General features: G+C 36.9%; 1 protein-coding gene across 1 annotated transcript in view; it reads right to left on the bottom strand.

Annotated features, from left to right (window-relative positions):
- The window catches only part of LOC122797756 (transient receptor potential cation channel subfamily A member 1-like), a 1,191,690-nt gene that overhangs the window by 9,359 nt on the left and 1,162,234 nt on the right, over positions 1-20,097 (bottom strand). Inside the window, exon 28 of the mRNA XM_044066280.1 lies at positions 14,989-15,080. Coding sequence (XP_043922215.1) covers positions 14,989-15,080 — 92 coding nt within the window. The remainder of the gene's footprint in view (positions 1-14,988; positions 15,081-20,097) is intronic.

The following is a 20,097-nucleotide window of genomic DNA, read 5'->3' as shown; positions in this document are numbered from 1 at the left end:
GATTTCTCATCCTACATGCCAACTTCTTTTGGTTCCACCTGTACTTCATCATATGCTATGCAAGGAGTGATAGAACTTGTTCCCCCTTCCCAGGAGGGAAAGGGCTTTAATTCAGGATGTTTTTAGTGCCAAAGAAAGAAAATACTTGGAGACCAGTTTTGGATCTTTCTTTCCTAAACATGCTAGTGATTATACCCTAACTGAAAATGATGTCACTTTACAACCTGTTACCTTCTCTTCTTCTTTCATGTATTCTAACAACACTAGATTTAAAAGATGCTTATCATCACATGTCTACTAGTCCAGACTTATGTTTTGTGTGTCTGGATCATGTTATCAGTTTTCTGCCTTACACTGTGGTCTAGCCACTGCATCACAAGATCATAGGAAGTTAGTAGGCTAATGGCCCAAGGGCCCTTACCAGCCTAGCCAAGTTCTACCCTTGTTTCCACAATCAGAACCTGTTGTCCCTGTCCAAGAAAGACACAGGTAGAACCCCCAGGGTGAATTTATGACTACCCATCCAATCATCCAGATTGCATTTGAAGAGGGCCAATGAGGTGCTCTGTTTGACATGAAGTGGGAGTCCGTTATAAATGTGTGGTAACCTCTAGGAGACAAATCTGTACCTCCAGTAGGTTCTATTAATGTGACATACCAGGTTAAGGTCTTTAGAGCAAGTAACCTGTGTGCTATTTGACTTGTGGATATGCAGAATTTCCAGTAAAGTAGGGTCAAAGATTGCCTTATACGCAAGGCAGAGATCAACTCTGACTAGTCTGTATGAAACAGAAAAAAGTGATAGTGATTTCAGCCATTCCACATAGGACAGATGCTGAAGACCTTGATTTTTACTTGTGAGAAAACTTTGTGGTCTCTCCAATTGATGCAGGTACTTGGAAAGGTACATACCAAAAGGGGCGGTGTACTCAATTATTCGCCTAATGAGGGAAGAGTACAGGGAGGTTATAACTTCTTTATTTCTTGATGCAATGTCCTTACTTATTAGATGAACAATATATAATGCCCTTCTTACCACTGTGGAGACATGGTGATCAAAGGTAAGATTGCTATCTACCTGTGTGCCCAGGTCTTTCACCACTGAGTGCATACTTAGGGTGTTGCTATTGATGTGGTGCTTAGCAGGAACATCACTCTTACCAAAAGGGATGATAATACATTTTTGCATTGAGGTTAAGGCAATGACTTTGGCAACAATAATTTGTTTGTGTAAGATCCTCTTGTAGGATGTTGACATCATTTGGAGAAACTATGATCACTGCCAGATCGCAGTCATCAGCAAACTTTGTTAGCCACAGACCTTTCATTTTTCTTTGGACTCTGGAGAAATATATTCTGAACAGTTGAAGTCCCAGGACTGATCCCTGTGGAACACTACTGTTTATGGATCTGCCGTTTGAGGTGAATTCCCCTATTTTGATTGTATGGCTTCTATCAGTAAGTCAATTAGCAACCCAATAAATGATATAAGGGTTGATACCTATCTAGGTAATTTGTCAATGATGCCTGAGTGGGGGAATGTGTCAAAAGCCTTGGCTAAGTCTAGATAGGCTGTATGCACATATTTCCCCTCATCCAAGGCTTTGGTGATTGTCTTGGAGAAGTCCACCAGGTTTAACAGGCATGATCTCCCTTTGACAAATCCAAACTGAGTAGGGTCAAGAGTTTGGAGGTTACCTATATCGTTGTTGATAAGGTCCATGATGATTCACTCCATGGCCTTGCAGATAAGACTAGTCAGGCTAATAGGTCTATAGTGCCTGGGGTTAGTGGACCACCACCTTTGTGCAAGGGGATAATGTGGCCATTTTCCATTCAGCTGGGACAAACCTGGTGTTTAAACTATGATTAAAAAAAGTACCCAATGGTGTTGCTAATTCGTGTTGGAGCCCATGTACACCACAGCCTGGGATGTTATCAGGTCCGATAGATGCTGTGTTTTAGCCTTAGAGGGGGCATTTATGACCTGCTCTTTAGAGATACAAGGTAGGGCACACGTGGTAGGCATGTCATGGGGTACGTGTGGAGGGGAAAGGGGAGTGAAGTTTTCACAGAAGCTGTCAGCTAACAGGTTAAATATGTCCACAGGCTCAACATATGTGGTATCACTGACTACCAGTTCAGTGCAAATCTGGGCCTTTACTTTTAGGTTATGGATGTAACTAAATAATGCCTTATGGTTGCCCTTAGTTAAGGAAGCTAATTTGGATTCACAGCTTGCTTTAGAGGGCTTCACAAGAAGTCTTATTTGCTTGTTTAAGCTGAGGAGGGAGTGTTTCCAGTTTAGGGCATGCTCCCTCTTACTCTTAGACAGCAATTTCTTCTTCTTATTGTATAGCCTGTTAATGGCAGTTGTCCACCAGGCAGGTTTGCTCTTCCTTGAAAGCTTGTTCTGGTCCTCTCAGGTATGGCCTATTCATTCAATTATACAGGTGTTTGTATAAAGCATTAGTATAGAACTCTGCATCGTTGCTAGTTCCATCGAGGGGTAAGAGGTTATAATCTGCTCTGGAGAGTTTTTTAGTCTAGTTGCTTCTGGGGGGTCAGGTGTGATTGTTACTTTGAATGAGCCTGATTTGTAGTCAGATCTCACCATGGAAGAACTCACAGTGTGGGTACTACAGCAGTCCCTCATATTAGAGTTAACAAGATGGGTAGTTAAAGTCACCCAAAACCATGTTATTTGGATATACTTTGATAGACTCAAGTAGATTAAATAGGCAGAGTGGGTGTCCTGATTCATGGAGGGAGTCCTGTAGCTGGCAATGGTTTGAATAAGTGTCCTACCAACAGTTAATTGCACATGAAGTATCTCCAGGGAATCATACTGTTTAACCAATCTGGAGGTGTATTTATCATTAATGAATATTGATACACATCCTCCTTTAGTTTTCACACCATCAGTTTGTAGTCTGAATGTGTGGAAGGAGGTTAACCTGATATGGTTGTGGTGCTCTCCACAGCCTTGAGCCAGGTCTTCATGACTGCATAAATGTCTGCACCTTTCAAGGTGAGGACTGCTTCCAGTGAGTGCAGTTTCATGTTAAGACTCTTAGCATTTAGCAGCATAACCTTGATGTTGTTTTTAGATGGAATTTTTATGTCGGGGAATTTTGTCCTTGTGACACTGCCTAAAAAGGCACCTTGGGGGTGGCAAGAGCCTTTGCCAGTAGCCAAAATCTCAGGGGTGACAGATAAAGACCATCTGTGGCAAAGCACTGAGGTCTGTCGATCATGTCATCCCAGGTTGACAGATACTGGATCTCCTTAGAATGACACCAGTAACTAAGCTAATTATTGAAGTCAGTCATTTTCTGTTTGTATTGAGGCATCATTCCTTGTGAAGATAAAATGCTGCTTAAGGCTAGAAACATACCTGCCTGAGACACACAGTCTGAGAGCTCAGTCATATCTCTCTTCATATAGTCCAAAGAGGTATGTCTCAAGTCGTTCACACCAACATGGACTATGACGGAATCAAAACAGTACCTGTTGTTGAGAGACTTGAGTACATGTGTGATGTGGTGGATCCCCTCACCTGACAGGCTGCTGATTGTGACTTTTTCCTTATCCAGCCTGGTGAGAGGGACATCTGTGTGTCTCATGACAGGGTCACCTATGACACCGAGGCACCAAGAGTGTTAACAAAATTGTCTAGCTCCAGTCATAGAATATTACAGGGTATCCACATTTTTCAATATTTAGATTGCTTGTTTATCTTTGCAGAGACTTTTTAAAAGTGTCATGAATCTCTCTTTTGGATCTGAGATCTCTTACACAGCAGGGATTCCAAGAGGGACATTCAAAAGTCTTTAGTGGCTCTTTCTCATGGATTCTGTTCCTAGGATGTCACCTAGACACCATAGTTAAAAAATCTTTTCTTCCACAGGAAAAAAAATAGATCCATATCTAGATATATTTATATGGTTTCCAACTCAGACTTTGGTCACTGTGAGGGATTACCTCATGATTTTGGGTGTTATGGCTTCTATGAGTCTCATGATATCCCTGGCTAAAAAACACATGAGAAAGATAGAGTAGTATTTTTTTTGTCCCAGCAACAACACCCATTGTCTTTTCCTATCCCAGTGCCAGGGTTTGTCAGAAGGGAATTCTCTTGGAGACAACGGATATCCTAAATGCAAAACTACCCTTTTCCCTCCCTCCTTGTTCCAATGCAGTCAGACACCTCAGATGCCTCAGAATATGCTTGGGGAGCAGTTTCAGGAGGGATAAAAGTACAATGTGTGTGGCACACTATAGACAGATGCAAGCACATAAACATAAAATAGATGCTTAACCTGATCAAGGCACTCAACTCTCTGAATTATCTTTGGTCATCAAGACCTCTTCACGTTGTTATAGGCAACATGTGGTACATCAGTAAGCCAGGGGGATCCAGATTACATCCATGTATAGGCTAGTTATTTTAGCTTGGGAAATAGCTTCATAGAAAAATCTCACTTTTTAGGCATCATAGATTCTGTCAGAACTGAATTGTTTGGCAGACAAGCTAAGCAGGACAAGGGCAGACCTTCACAATGGAATCTAGATCAGAGGCTCTTCCAAGATTTGAAACTACATCAGAGACTCTTCCAAGATTCAATTTATCTGTGGGGAGTTCCTCAAGTAGTCCTTCTCTCTGAGCAATCAGCTGGCAAGATTCTGCTTCAGGACTCCATGCAAGAAGGCCTGGAAGACAGATGCCTTTACTTATCCTTGGGCAGGAATGTTCCTGTATGCTTTTCAACCTTTTCCACTAATATCCAGGGTACTTCTAAAGATTTCGAAGAAATCCCCCAAGACCCTTGTAGTGACTGTCTTCTCACCCTAGCAACCATGGTTTTCCCTTTTTTTGGGAATGACCGGGACAATTACTACAAGCTTCCTCACAGACTGGATCTACTCACAGAAGAACAGGGGTGTTTGATATACCCTGATAACAACCGACTTCAACTGATACCCTGGATGATAGGGTCTTAATTGCCTTTAGGCACCTGCTTACTGAGGATGTGCAGCAGGTTCTACTGGAGGCAAGAAAGCCTACTTCAAGAAAAATCATATACTAGCAAATGGAAAAGCCTTTCTAGCTGGTGCCAGCAATATAACCACTACTCATTCAGGGCTGGTTTTACAATATGTGTGTGAGTTATCTTACTCCTCTATCAATGTTTATTTATTGGCCATTTTAGCATGTTTGCCCATGGATCTTCCTCTTTCAATGCATTTTCATGCCAAAATGTTTTTGAAAGGGGTTTTGCATAAGAGGCCTACAAGAAAACCAGTGGCTCTTCCTGGATCTTAATTTTGTGTTAAAGAAGCTAATACTTTCTCCATTTGAACCAGCTAACCTGGCTGACTTGAGGTTCCTAACATGGAGAACAGTTTTACAGATTACTCTGACCTCCGAAAGAAGGGCATCTGAGTTGCAGGCTCTTATGGTGAGTCTACCCTACCTCATTTTTTGAAGGAACAGGGTTTCTTTGACAACTAATCCTTCTTTTATGCCTAAAATGCTATCAGAGTTTACTTTAAGTAAAACAATCCATCTCACAGTTTTCTTTCCTGAACCTAAAAATGAAGGTGAAAGAATACTTTATACCTTGGATGGGTACAGACAATTCAGGTACTGTCCTGACAGAACTAAATATTTCAGATCTTCAGATCAATTGTTCACTTCTTATGAGGATAAGATAGGACAACCTACGTCAAAGCAGACTATTTCCAAATGGTTGTACAAGGCTATTACCGGTTGTTATACTCATCACAATAAAACTATTGCAGGTAGGGTCAAGACCTACTCTACCACAGACCTGGCTTCATCTGTGGATTTTTGGAGAGAGTTGGGTTGTCTCGTAGACATATTCTAGGAGCAACAACTGTGTCCTCTGTACATATTTGTAGAAAACACTATAAGCTTGATTCCTTCTCTAGGAATAGATCAGGCTTTGCTAGGACCATTTACTAAAAAACAAAAAAGCAAGAACAGCTCCACTGCATAGACCATTCAATTTTCCTTTATTCTGGTACCTCAGCTATTCACCTTCTGCTTTTTTTGTTTTTTAGTATATGGTCAAATTTATTTTAGTGTTTAGTTTGCTAGGACCATTCTCTGGGGCACTTGGATTCTTCTCCTTCCACCTCCCAAAATTTGTAAGTTATGGTAATTTACTTAGGCTGCCGCAGCAGTGATCAATATGTAGAACATAGTGCAGTCGTGTAAGTAAACTTATCAAAAGAGTGGTTGTCCAAATGATCACTGCTGCAGTAGTCAGTCCATCCTTCCTCTCTCCATTGTTTCTTGGTGTATTGTTTATGCCATGATGTAGTCAGTTATTTGTTATTCTTCATAACATTGTCCTTTCATGAGTAACTCTCCAGCTCCTGTTCGCGAGAAAGCTCTGAAAGGATTTGTGACCAAATTTGTCTTTTAGTCAGTTTCATTCATACTGTCAGATAATTTGGGCATATGGAAAGTGCTCTGAAGCTTTGGAAGCTGGCAGGCTGTTATATCCTTGGCAAGATTTAGCCCATATTGCTTAGGCTACTGCAGCAGCGATCACTCAAAGATCTGTTATGTTAAGTTCACTTACACAGCTGTACTATATCTAAACTCACATGCCAAAAGTTCTAGAATTCCCAAATGAAATGAAAGCAAAAGACAAGTTAGCTATTCTGTACAGGGAATGATAAACTGCAGGAAAGAACACGGATGTACTATGTACTATATTTCCTATTCACTATAAATGTGTAGAAGAAAGAACAAAGACTATTCAGTCCAGCTGCCTGCATTACAGCACTTTCACATGTAAGGAGTGCAGAAATGTTAAAGCAAATGATATCTTCATCTAGAAAAAGCCAAAATAACAGAAATAATTGTCTGGATCATCTCAGAGTTTAAATGCAAGACTGGAGTAAGCATGCTTACAACAGTGAAAGTATATGCAATCACTATGCACAGTCATTTCAGGCATGGAATGGAGACACTGCAGAGCTTATGTCAATATATGCATTTGAGTCCTTAGTTTTGGGCGATGGTTGCAGGACATGGGGCTGTATCTGGCTGGAGAATGTAGAAGACTGTTATAGGTGCAGCTACAGTAGATGAAAATTGGTAACTACTGTACAAATTGATACTTTTCCATCAATATGGCAAATCTTATAGAGGCTATTAGGAGTGTGTAGAATGTGTTAGACAGGATGCATGAGGTTAACAAATCCATTATATAAAAGCAGACTGCAAAAACAGGAGGAGTGAGTGAGTGAGCAAAATCTGCTATGGATTTTCTTTATACAGCACTCTGAATTGGAAAACAAGAGCTCGCATAATAATTTCTTGCTGGATAAGCTTAACAGAGTGATTATGGGATAGGACATATACTGGCACCTACAGGATCACATTGATTCAGCTCCATATGGCACAATTTATATAGACTTGGAATGGTCATGTTATTTTATGTGAAGTAGAGTGTATATTTTAAACTATACTAAGAATAGGGGGAGTACAGATTAATTTGACACTTTTCTTCTGTCTGCCTGATGATAGCATGGTGAAATAAGGACAAGGAGTTCCAAAACCTAGACAGCAAAAGTATTACTAGAACAAGTGTGCATGCATGGAGGTGTGATTAGAATGGCCTAATGGCTAAAGCATCAGCCTTTAGAGCTCAGAATTGTGGGTTAAAGACTCTGTGGATTATTTAACTGCCTGCCAGTTAGCAAAAATGATTAAGGCCTGTAATGAATACTGTTAGGGACTTATAGCCACGTTTTTCCCCCTAGCCTTCCTTTGACTAATGTCTTACCCCTTGCGAGTCAACTAACCGAGCAGTGTTGTGGGGACCAAAACAAAACTGTGTAGGCTTTACAGTGATTTCCTTGACAATAAGTCTGATAAATACATATATACCCAAGCATGGAAGCCTGAGATGGCAAACAGGAGTTTTGTAGATTCTTAAGGGACAGTGGGAATAATAGTCATTAAGGTGAAAGATTTAAGGAGGGCATAGAAAAGGAGTGGTGTCCTATAAGAGTTAAGTTATGGATTGGAGGAAGCAGAGAAGATATATCTGGAAAGAGCTAGGGGAGTGATAATGGTAGGATTGGAAGGAAGAGTTTGCAGGAAAGACTTAAGGAAGTAGTTGGTGAAGCTTTAATGGAATGAAAGGATCTATGTGCTCTCACAAAGGAAAGAAGCAATTTTGGGGAGTAAAGGTTAAAGGAGATGTTACAGTTCTTAGAGGAAGACTATGGACAGTGCTTTAGCACTGATAATAATTAAGGCCTGATATGGTCCCTGTCAACACCAGAGGGGTTCTGGGAGGAGAGTTGTATAGTCATACAGTTAAGGAGTACAGAATGGGTAGACTGGTGGGGAACTTCTGAGGAAAAGAATTCTGGACTATGGGGAGATGAGAGGAAGAGGAGGACTGCATTAGAAAATATGGAGTAATGAAAACAAAAGGACAAAAGGTCAAGGGTGATTGCGAGCCAGGAGAGAGGAAAGGAAAAGATGTTTATGCTGCAGGAAAGTAAATTATATGTTAGAAAGGAAAAAGGCTAGGGATTATGCATACATAGTGCCAGTGTATAAAATCAGAGGGGTTTCACAACTATGACCAGTACAGAGGTATCAGACTCCTGTCATGTTTTTTAAATGTGATGGATTGCATGACTGATAAATGAATACACAGAGGGGTCAAAAGTAAGTTGGGAGATGAGCAGTTTATATTCAGATCACAATACAGTACAACTCACCCAATGCCTGCTGTGAGACAGGTAGTGGAAAGAAGCTAGAGATGAAAAAGAGTCCAACTCGGTAATCTTGGATTTGGAGAAAGCATATGGTAAGGTCCAGAGTTGATTTCTGGCAGTCCTGCAGGGGTATGAAGTCTGGAAAACAATGGCAGCATTAGTATAGGTAATGTTCTAGGACCCAATGACAGAAGTGTGAACAGTGTTCAGATTTACAGAGGGATTTCAGGTGGGAATGGGCATGCATCAGGGTTTAGCTCTGAAGCCACTGTTGTTTATACTACTGATGGATTGGCAAATGGGTCAATGGGACTAGATCAACAAAGCTGCTGTATACAGATAATACACAAAAAGCAGACTCTGAACTAGAACTTCAACAAATGATAAGGGAATGGAGTGCATTGGGGTGCATGGAAGGAGAAATAAATAAAAACTGGGATGCATCAGAAAGAGATAGAAGAGGAAGGACAGAGGTGAACATGTGGCTTTGCAGAGCTGACAGAGGAAGGATACAGTGAGGATGGAACAAGGGTTAAGGAAACAAGGACTACAGGGGGAGTAGGTACAAAGGCAGTCAAAGTCAGAAACAGGAAGAAGAGGTGGAGACCTGTGGTAGATGAAAGAGGAGGTGAATACAGAGTTGCAGAAGTAAAAGTTGAATTGTTTTATTTTTCTTGGATAAAAATGTGAGGAGAGTAGGAGACAGTAAAGGAGTTTTACATATGTTTGTGGCATTTAACAAATGGGTAAATGGAGGGAAAATGTGAGATGGAAAAGAGAAATGTAACTGGAGAAGCTGAGCAGTGAGATGTGTTATGAAGGGAATGAACTGAATGCTTTATAGGAGAATAGAGGCTGTTGTACTGCACTCAGTAGAGTTCATAATGACTGGGAAGGTATGAAGGTGATATGAAGTAGCAAATAAAATTCATAAGATGGCATGCAGAAGACTAACTGTTGTAATGTGGAGATGTGCAACAGTATCACAGATGTAGAAAGGTTGTCATGGTAAGAAACTATGACAGTAGTGCTGCAAAGTGAAAGGAAGGTAGAGATGACTGCAAATTATAGACTTACTTTGCTCATACATTTGCTGCAAAACTATTTGCCAGTATATTGGTGGTTTGGCTGCATAGCATAATATCTAATATAGTAGTGGAGGGAAGAGGGACAGAGAATTTGTGAAGATGAGGTCAACTGCAGGATTGACATTAATTTTCTTGAGACCAAGGGTGGGATGAGTGTACACTCCAAGGTGTACAGGTGTATGACAAAAAATGTGAATCATACAGTGAACAGTTTTTTTAGAATTCTAGTTGAGATAGTGATGGGGAATAGCATAGACAGGGAGTAAAATTTGTTGAGGGTGGCGTATAATGGTGGGATGTTAAAACTGGTAAAGGCAGGTATTGTGATGTACACATTTGGAAGATTTTGGCATTTACTTCTCTGAAGCCAAGGCCAATGTGAAGGGCCTCTGGCTGACCTAATTTGCAGATGATTGCAAATTAGAAGTAGTCAGATTCCATGCACTAAAAGTAAATGCCAGCAAATGCATAATAGTATCCTTCAGGAAGTCATTCGCTCTTGGTAGCTATCATATTGACAACACACCCCTATGAATCAACCCAATAGTCAGGGACTTGGGGACACATATAGACTAATCATGTAACTCCAGTAATGAGGAAGTCATTCTATGCTGAGCAATTTATAAACAAATGTTCAGCGTCTCTCTCATGGTCATGTCATTCATTGTTTCACAGTATCAGTATCATCACAGACAAGTCAATGCCCTTGCCCCTTGTACTTGTACTTAAAATATATAATAACTGGAAACACAGCAGGGTTCTTCTAAAAAAATAAATAATAATATAAATAATAAATCTATTCAGACCCAGACCACCTCAAAATCTCCTATCCCTGTCTCTTGTGTTGAATGTGGGTGAAGTATGCCTGGCAGGCATACAAGGCTATGTCACCCCACCCCACCCTGTCCACATGTCCAAAAAGCACACAAATTACCATTACCAGAGATCCAAAGACTTATTTTATAATTTATTTATAATCATCATCTGGGGAGACGTTCATATCCCAGGCCACTGCTTTTAAATGCTTAACTTCCCAAGCCCCTGCTTACACTTACGAAGGGTACCAGAAGTTGTCAGAGATTTGGGATGCATGGCTAGGCTTAAAAAGGCCGTAGAAGTCATTAGCCTACTACACATGTAGTGACCTATGAAAAATTTGTTATAGTGGTCGTGTGAGAGTGAAAGGGAAATTTACAGGTAGTCAAGTTATTGAGGGCAGAATTTAAGTGTTGGGGTTAAAGAAATGTACCATTATGGAGGGTAACAGAGTTAATAAATTGTAAGGGATTGGTAGGCGAAATATGGTAGCACCTGTAGAGGTAGAGAATGAAGCCAAGAACTATGATGGTATGTACTGAATTGACAAGAAAGATGGTTCTACTGTAGATGTTATTTATCCAGACATGTATTACTATGATGTGAAAGAAGAAATGGGTAAGAAAGGTGTAAGAACTGAGATATAGCTTTGTTTGGGGGAAGCAATGGAGAAGGATTAGAAATGTCAATCTGAGTGAAGAAAAGAAAAGAAAAAGAGATAGATGTTGGATGTTGATTCTAAATTATATGTGGGAAGATAAATGAAAGAAAGAGGTGGAAAATCAATGGTGGCTAAATGGGAGATGGGAAAATGGAGGGAATGTTTGGGATGGATGGACACAAAGCAGTGAATATGATGGAATGTGACTGCATGTGTATGTTGAAGGAAAGATAAGGAGAATGCTTGGGTGATTTCTCGGGGATGGAGTGGCTGTGTCATCATAGAGTGTAACTGGTTCTAGGTTTAGGCAAATTTCAGAAAAAAAAGCAATTGTGGAGTGTGAGAGAGTGAGACAGGGTGATAAAAGTGTTGAGAATTTCCATGGGGTGATGTTGGGATATCGATGTCTGATTGTAAGGTGAAAGGGGGGCAAATAGTGATGAGAAGTAAGAGGAGAGTGAGAGGTTCTGGGAGAATAATAAAAGTGAATTGCTGAATGTGAATGAAGAAAAGTTGGTGGGGTAACCAAATAAGGAGCTGGAGGAAAAAGAAACTGGAGGAAGGAATAGTGATGTTATAGAAGGCCTAGGAGATGGAGGAGCAGGAGGGAGGTAGGAAGATAGGGGACTCTGGGTTCTGTGAGGAGACATTGTTAATGCATAGAACCTTATGTGGAGTACGGCTGGTTGATGATGTACAGACGCATTTATTTCAGAGATGATATCTGACTCTACTGCAGCTGATACATTTAATGGTAATACAGGAGCTGAAGTACAGGAAATGTGTGGAGAAGAAGACAATAGATACTCCATAGTGATGGGAAGGTATAAAGTATGGAGGGAAGGGAAATTAGAGGAGAACATTTATCAGATATATAAAATGCAATTGTAGAGATTTTTCATATGGGAATAAATGTGAAAGCTTGGAAATGGAATTTTAAGAAGAGGGTAGCAGTTTGGATCAATTTTGTGATAGCAATATATACGGGTCTACTTTGTTTTAATGAAATTACATTTCTGCGAACAGCAGTTAACCGAGTGCACTTTGTTAAATTTTCAGTAGTCTGAAGTCTGACATAACTGAACAACAACATACCGAAAAGACACCAATGCACTAAATAAACATAATGAGCATACATTTCCTAACATTTTTGCAGGGAAGCAAGCCCCCCTGCACCCCCTACACCCCCCTGCAAATTATATGTACAAATTCAGGATAACACTACAGTAACAACAATGGTGGATTTCACAACCTTAACTGTAATGTTATCTCCATTTAAATACCAAGGTGCTATAAAATTAATTTTCCGTATGCTCTTACCTTCAAACATTACCCATATATCCTTCATGCTAGAGAGCTGGTATGGCAGACAAGAAGGTACATAAACACTGTATACTACAACTTCTCACACTACCAGCTTTAAATTAACCACTTTGCTAAAATGTACTTTGGCAAACTCAAACATCGCACAACTGCATCTTCAGGAACATGTCCTTGGTTAAGTGCTGTTCGTAGAAATGTAATTTTGTTAAAAAGAAGTAGGCCTATATATATATATATATATATATATATATATATATATATATATATATATATATATATATATATATATACTTTATGGGGGGCTACAGGTTACTGGCAATTGGACTTTTTTAAAAATACTTATTAGTATGTGTTTCTTCTAGTTTTGCTGAAGTTTCTATGTTTTATCTTAAGTAAATGAAAGAGGTGGAGAGAATGTATTTTAATCACTGCATTGTACTATTGCCTGGAATATTAATTTGTTTTATTTAAGCCTATTGATATTTTTCTTTTATAGCAGAAAACAATTCTTTGAAAAAGGGAGAAGGAAGAAAAAAATTAAATGTATATATGTGGTTTTATAAATGAATGGTGTAATTATTCTTAAAGTTAAGTTTTAATAGAGATTATAAACTTTTAAGATAGAAGTTAAAATATAAGTTATGTGTCTGATTTGCAATATTAAATATTTTAAAGTTACTTATATAGTACCTCAAAAATGCATATTACAAAAATGTGTTTCACAATAAGAGTGTGTTTTAATTATTTGGATTTATGATGTTAATTATTCATTATAAAGAAGTAGTAGCAACTGGTAGAGATTAGGTAGTGTAATGAAGCTGTTACTGGGTGGTTTGTATGATTACATAATCAAACCAGGAATTTTTTATTCCATGTTAGGGGATATGAATGCTGTTAGTATAGTTTATTTAGTATTAATATTAGCGTCTTTGTCCAAAGCAAAAAGTATAACACATATGCTGTATTCATTGCACTAAATCATTGTATATTAGTTATGAAATCATTTGTTTTAAGAATATGACAGCCTACAAATGTATTTCATTAAATATAAATGGTCTAAATAACCCATTAAAGAAAGGCAGTTTAACTAAATACTTGAAATTACACAAAGCAGAAATAGTTTTTCTACAGGAAACTCATTTATTGACTAAGGGCCTAGATAGACTGTTATTTAAGGATTATTCAGTCTAGTTTAGGTAAAAAAAGAGGTATTCTTATTCTTTGGAAAAAATCGGTAGTTATACCTAAAATTGTTGAGACCTATTCTAATAAGAATGGTATGCTGGGTTTGGTGATAGTAGAGATAAACAAAAAATACTATACTTTTGTAAATGTGCATCGATTCCTGGAATAGGAGCTAAAAGTGCTAAGAAGTGTTCAGATATTATAACATTATATGCAAAAGCAAAAATGTTTATAGGTGGAGATTTTAGTTGTATATTATCACATAAAAAGACTACTAATGATAAAAAAATGTATACTATCTCTAGTAGTTAAATATTTAAATCATTTTATAAAGTCAATGAATACAAGAGATATCTTTGATTTAAGGTTAGCAAGTTCTCTTAACTATTCTCATCATTCCTTCAGATTTGGTATGCAAACTAATATTGATAATGTTTTTATGTTTAATGCTCTTTATTCTAAAACACAGGAAGTACTAATAGTATCATGTCTTTTGTCTGACCACAATGCAGTTACTTTTACCATAACATTGAATAATAATAATTTTATACATTGTCAAAGAATTCCAGCATATAAAATTAAAATAAAATGTTTTAGTGAATGTTGTTTTAAATTAATTAAATCAATGTATTAACTATAATAATAATAATAATAATAATAATAATAACAATGGTGAGGTTACGAAACCAATTTTATGGGATACATTAACAGTTTATTTATATGGCAGAGTTAAGTATTGGTATGTATGTAAAAGAAACAAATGGGATAAGGAGTTAAATGTGCTATAATCAAACACTGACAAATTAAAATTAAATCAAAAACCTAATCATAAATCCACAAATCTTGAGTTGAAATATCTGAATCAGAAATATTTAGAAATACTTCACCACAAAATTTCAATTAATATGGAAAAATTAAAACTGCAATCACGTTCAATAAACTGTAAAAGTTTACACAGATTAACCATTACATCAAAAAACATAAGTAATATTAATCATATTAAAGAGATAGCTTATAAAATGGGAAATAAAAATGTAAAAGTAATAGATTTAAAAAACATTTTAGAATTGTTTCAGAATCTACTATGAAAAAATTAATAAAAACAAGACCATTGTAGATAATACTAGTTTAATAGCTTACGACAAATACCAACAACAAAGGTTCAAGGAACTCAACACTAGAAGAAAGACAGCACGAAAAACGGTTCCCAGAACAAACCACATGACTCAACACTAGAAAAGAAAGAGCGAAAACGGTTTCCAGAACAACCCCATATAAAATTATCTATCAGTGGAATATGAATACTAATTACATAACAAATACAATATATGTTGTAGTTTTGTCAGAGAGAGACAGAGACATATAGACATATATACATATACACTCAATTAAATATGTATATAAAATAAGTTTTCATTGTTAAATATAGGCATTTATATACTTTGGTAATGCACAATATATTTAGGCAGGTCATAACTATATATTGTATTTGTTATGTAATTAGTATTTATTGTAGGATTATATCTTACATTTGATATTGTTCCTTTTATGCACTCCATGCATTTGTCATATTTCATATGAAACATTCATCTAGTATGTATTATTAGAGTTGGGGTATGGTATTCCACTGATTTTTATTATATGATTGAATTTTGATGCTGTTTTAGGCATTTTTTAACCATTATTAATATTGATAATATTTAGAAGGCTGTTTATATGGGTTTTACCAAATTTATGTTCTTATGTCTTTAAAACAGGTTTGATATATTCAGTGTTCTGATTTTGTATTTCAATAAAATAAGTTCTTCTTCTAGTTTAATAGCTTCTTATAGGATCATAGGTTCATAGGTAGGTACAAGGCTATTGGCCCTAAGGCCTATATAAGCCTAGCAAATGGTACCCTGGCTTTTGCCACCAAAGAAAATAATTTTCCTGTGCCCCTGTTGAACAGAGCAACAGAAGTGATCCCTGGGGTGAATTTCCTAGCTCCCATTCAATCATCAAGATTTTTCTTGAAGAGTGCTAATGAGGAGCTTTCTTTGATATAGATAGATAGTTTGTTCCAGAGTATGGGAAGTCTCTGGGACAGGAATCTATCCCTCCAGCATGTTCTGTTTATTGTGGTGACAAGGTTTAGGTCCCTTGAGTGTGTAGTCCAGAGGGGTCGGGATTTCTTTAGTTGGGGCATGTCCAACAGCTCTGGGTTTGACATAGCTTTGAATGTTAGGCAGAGATCGCCTCTGAGTAGGTGATATGCTACAGAGTAAAGCTGGAGTTTTTTTAGATGGTCTGCCTAGGGCATCTGTTTGAGGCTGGTAATTCTCTTTGTGAGGTATTTCTGCGGCCTTTCCATTTGTTGTAGATGTCTACTGAGGTACATACCAAAAGGGGCATTGTACTCTATAATGGGTCTAATGAGTGATGAGTAGAGGGGAACAATGACCTTTTTTTTCCTGGATGAGAAACCTTTTGTGATGAGGTGTGCCACGTAGAAGAATTTCCTGACTACTGTGGTGATGTGATTATCAAAGGTGAGACTACTGTCCATCTGTTTCCCAAGGTCTCCTATCACACTTTCGGTGTTAAGTAGACTACCACCTATGTGGTAGTTTATGGCTACAGAGTTTTTACCAAAACGGATGACAATGCACTTTTTGGCATTGAGCTTGAGGCCATGGATTTGACACCAGGCATCGGTCTCAGTGAGACCCTTTTGTATTATGTCCACATCATTAGAAGTTTTGATTATGACTCCTAGTTTGCAGTCATCTGCAAACTTTGTTAGCCAAAGACCTTCTGTGTTAGTCTGTACTTCAGAGAAGTAGATACCAAACAGGAGAGGATCCATGACTGAACCTTGTGGTACTCCACTTGTCACTGGTCTGAAGTTGGATTTAGAGTCTGCTACTTTCACAGTGTGGGTTCTGTCAGTGAGCCAGTTGGCAAGGCATCTTGTGACATAGGGATTTATGCCTAGTTTAGTGAGTTTATCTATAATTCCAGAGTGGGGGATGGTGTCAAAAACCATGGCGAGATCTAGATAGGCTGTGTGAACCACCTTACCCTCATGTACGGCTTTGGTGACCACTTCAAAGAAGTCTATCAGGTTTAGGAGATATGACCTGCCTTTTCCAAACCCAAACTGGGTAGGGTCCAGAGTTTGGAGATTACCAAAGTCATTGTTTATAAGTTCCATGATGATACATTCCATAGTCTTGCAGACCAGGCTCATCAGGCTAATTGGGCTGCAGTTCCTGGGGTCCGTGGTGGCTCCTTCTTTGTGGAGTGGGATAACCATTGATGTGCACCATTCAGTGGGCACAAAACCTGAGGTGAGGCTATAATTGAACATGGTACTTAGGTAGAGTGCCAGTTCATTCTGTAGTTCATGTAGAACGCAGCCTAGGATGTTGTCAGGTTCCATGGATGCTGTGCTCTTGGCTTTGAAGAGTGTGTTTTTTTACCTGTGCAACCATGATTACAGGAACTTTGCATTCTTCTGGTATAGAGATGGGCCCTTTAGGAGGTGAGAGAGGGGTAAAGTTAACACTGAACCTATCTGCCAGGATGCTGGCAATATCATTTGATTCTGTATATATAGTGTCATTGTACTGTAACTCAGAGAAGATCTGAGTGTTGCCATTGAGATTCTTAACATAGCTATAGAATGTTTTGTGGTTGTCTTTAGAATCAGTGGTGATTTTGTTTTCGTAACTAGTTTTGGAGGATTTTATGAGGGATCTCAGCTTCTTAATGAGGCTGACCAGGGAGTTCCTCCAATCATGGGATTTTACTCTTTTTTGCAACAGTTTCTTTTTTCTGTTGTAGAGTTTGTTTATGGCAGGGAACCATCAGATTGGCTTCTTTTGTTTTTGGAGGATAGCATCTTAGTTCTGTTAGGGATTGCACGATCCATGCACTTGTGTAAGTGCTTATAAAGTGCATTTGTACAGGATTCTTAAACAAAAACATACAGTATAAGATAACTAAAGAACACAAAACTAGAACTGATAAATAATTTTCTTTTAAAGAATTAAAAGATCAAATTAATAATCTTAAAACTAAGAAGGTTCCAGGTCTAAATGGTATAATACCTTAATTATACAAGTTAGTGCCGGATAATATTTTAAATATTTAATATTTTAAAAGTCTTGTTACAAACTTTTGAAGAAGTTAAAACTACTATAAATGTTCTCCCATCTTGGAAATATTCTCTTGTTTTACCTATTTTATAACCAGATAAAGATCCTAAAATATGCTCTTTCTATTGCCTCATTTCCCTTTTAAATGTAGATGATAAGATGTTTATGTCTATACTAGTGAAAAGTTAAATATTACATTACTAGATTTAATAAACAATGATCAGTCAGGTTTTATTCTAAATAGAAGGGTTCAAGACAATATTATTAGACTGTTTACATTAATTGTTATGGCTAATAAACATAAAAAGGAACTTTTAATAATAAGCGTATACATGGGTAAAGCTTTTGATTTAATGAACTGGCCTTACTTGTTTAGAGTGCTTAAAGATATAATGTCTCCCTGGAATTTATAAATTTATTTAAAAACTGTATGAAAATTAAATATATTTTATTAAAATAGGTCTCTTTATATCTAAGTCATTTCATATATTAAAAGGCACAAAACACGGATGTCCTCTATCCCCTTTGTTATTTGTTCTAATAATAGGGCCATTTCCTAACTAGATTAGATCAAATAACAATATAAAAGGTTTTACTATAGATGGAATTTATACTTCTAAAATTCAGTCAATTGCTGATATTGTACTAACAAGTAGGGAAATTTAAATTTTGCTTAAACATATAGTCAATTCTATGGATTATTTAGAACAGATTTTGAGTTTGAAATCTAGTCAATGTAAAGCTTATTAATAAAAAAAATAAATACCCTTTTAAAAAACTATAAAAATTTAATTGGGAAAATTCATAGATAAATATCTGGGAATCACTATAAAGGATAATAATAAATACTCAATATTGATAAATTGCAAAAACTTAATTCATATAATTACCAATTTACCACTAACTGGAATACATTATTTATCACAATGGAAGATCGATTTACATTGATTTAAATGATAATTTTGCCAAATCTCTTGTTTTATATACAGTCATTAATTATATTCCTTCTAAAAAAATTCTAAAAAAATAAACTCCATTCTTCTCAAGTTTTTATGATAGTCCAATAAGACATGGATATCTTCTGACTGGCACACAAAAAAGTTGGGATGCAGGTAGAATTGGGTTTCCTGATACAGAGTTATACTTTATGTCTGTCATTGTAAAAATAATAACTCAGTAATTAGACACGTGATATATTTTGTTTTGGAAATTAATACATGTGAGGATTTTATTAGTTAATAATAAAAATGCCATAGAATCTTATTCAAAATTAAGAAATAATAAATTTTACTGGACTGTAAAAGATCTCTGTTTGAATCATACTTATATGTTTATTTCAATTCCTCTTTTAATCATATTCTTCTAAATTAGTTGGTTAAATATACAAATTTGCAGGGAATACATTTGTGATGAAATAAAAATATCAGTAGATCAGCAATCTAAATCTGTTCCAAAAATTTTATTTTTGTCCCTGATATGAATAGTAATTTACTTAAAAATGTCATATGTATCAATAATATATAAGATTATAAGAGCTGAAATTGGTATTCTTGATTTGAAAATGTGGAATTATTCAACAAAAAATAAATAATAATATTTTATCAGCAGGTAAAAAAAAATATTAAAAATATTATACTTAAAGTCAGCAGGAAAATAGACATCTTCAATTTAATGGAAAATTTATAGATGGAAGTTTTGCATAGAGTTTTTAAGCCCTCATAAAGTTGCATCAATATATAAATCAGAAAAACTATATTGCTGGAGATGTAGTGAAGTCTTAGATGCAGATTGGTTTTACATAGCAATAAATTGTAAAAGGGTCTCTTCTTTTTGGGTAGAGTTGAGAAACTTCTCTCAAGCACTGTGGCTGGAAAACATGTTATTACTGAGTCTTTGATTTTATTTAATGCCCCAATCGCAGATTCTCTACCAGGCTCACAAATACCTCTTCTTGGGTCTATCCCAGCTATAGCTAGGAAAGTTATAACTAAAAACTGGAAATGCAAATCTGCCCTTTTTCAAAATTTATTTGTGTAGCTAAATCTGTATGTAAAAATGAACTGTTAACTTTTAAAATAAGAGCTCTAAATGTCACTCATCAATTCAT

The sequence above is a fragment of the Protopterus annectens genome, chromosome 3.part1, assembly GCF_019279795.1.
Source record: "Protopterus annectens isolate FY-2018-M chromosome 3.part1, PAN1.0, whole genome shotgun sequence".
Lineage (NCBI taxonomy): Eukaryota > Metazoa > Chordata > Ceratodontiformes > Protopteridae > Protopterus > Protopterus annectens.
The sequence above is the reverse complement of the archived record's forward strand: the minus strand, read 5'-3'. Positions and strand labels throughout refer to the sequence as shown.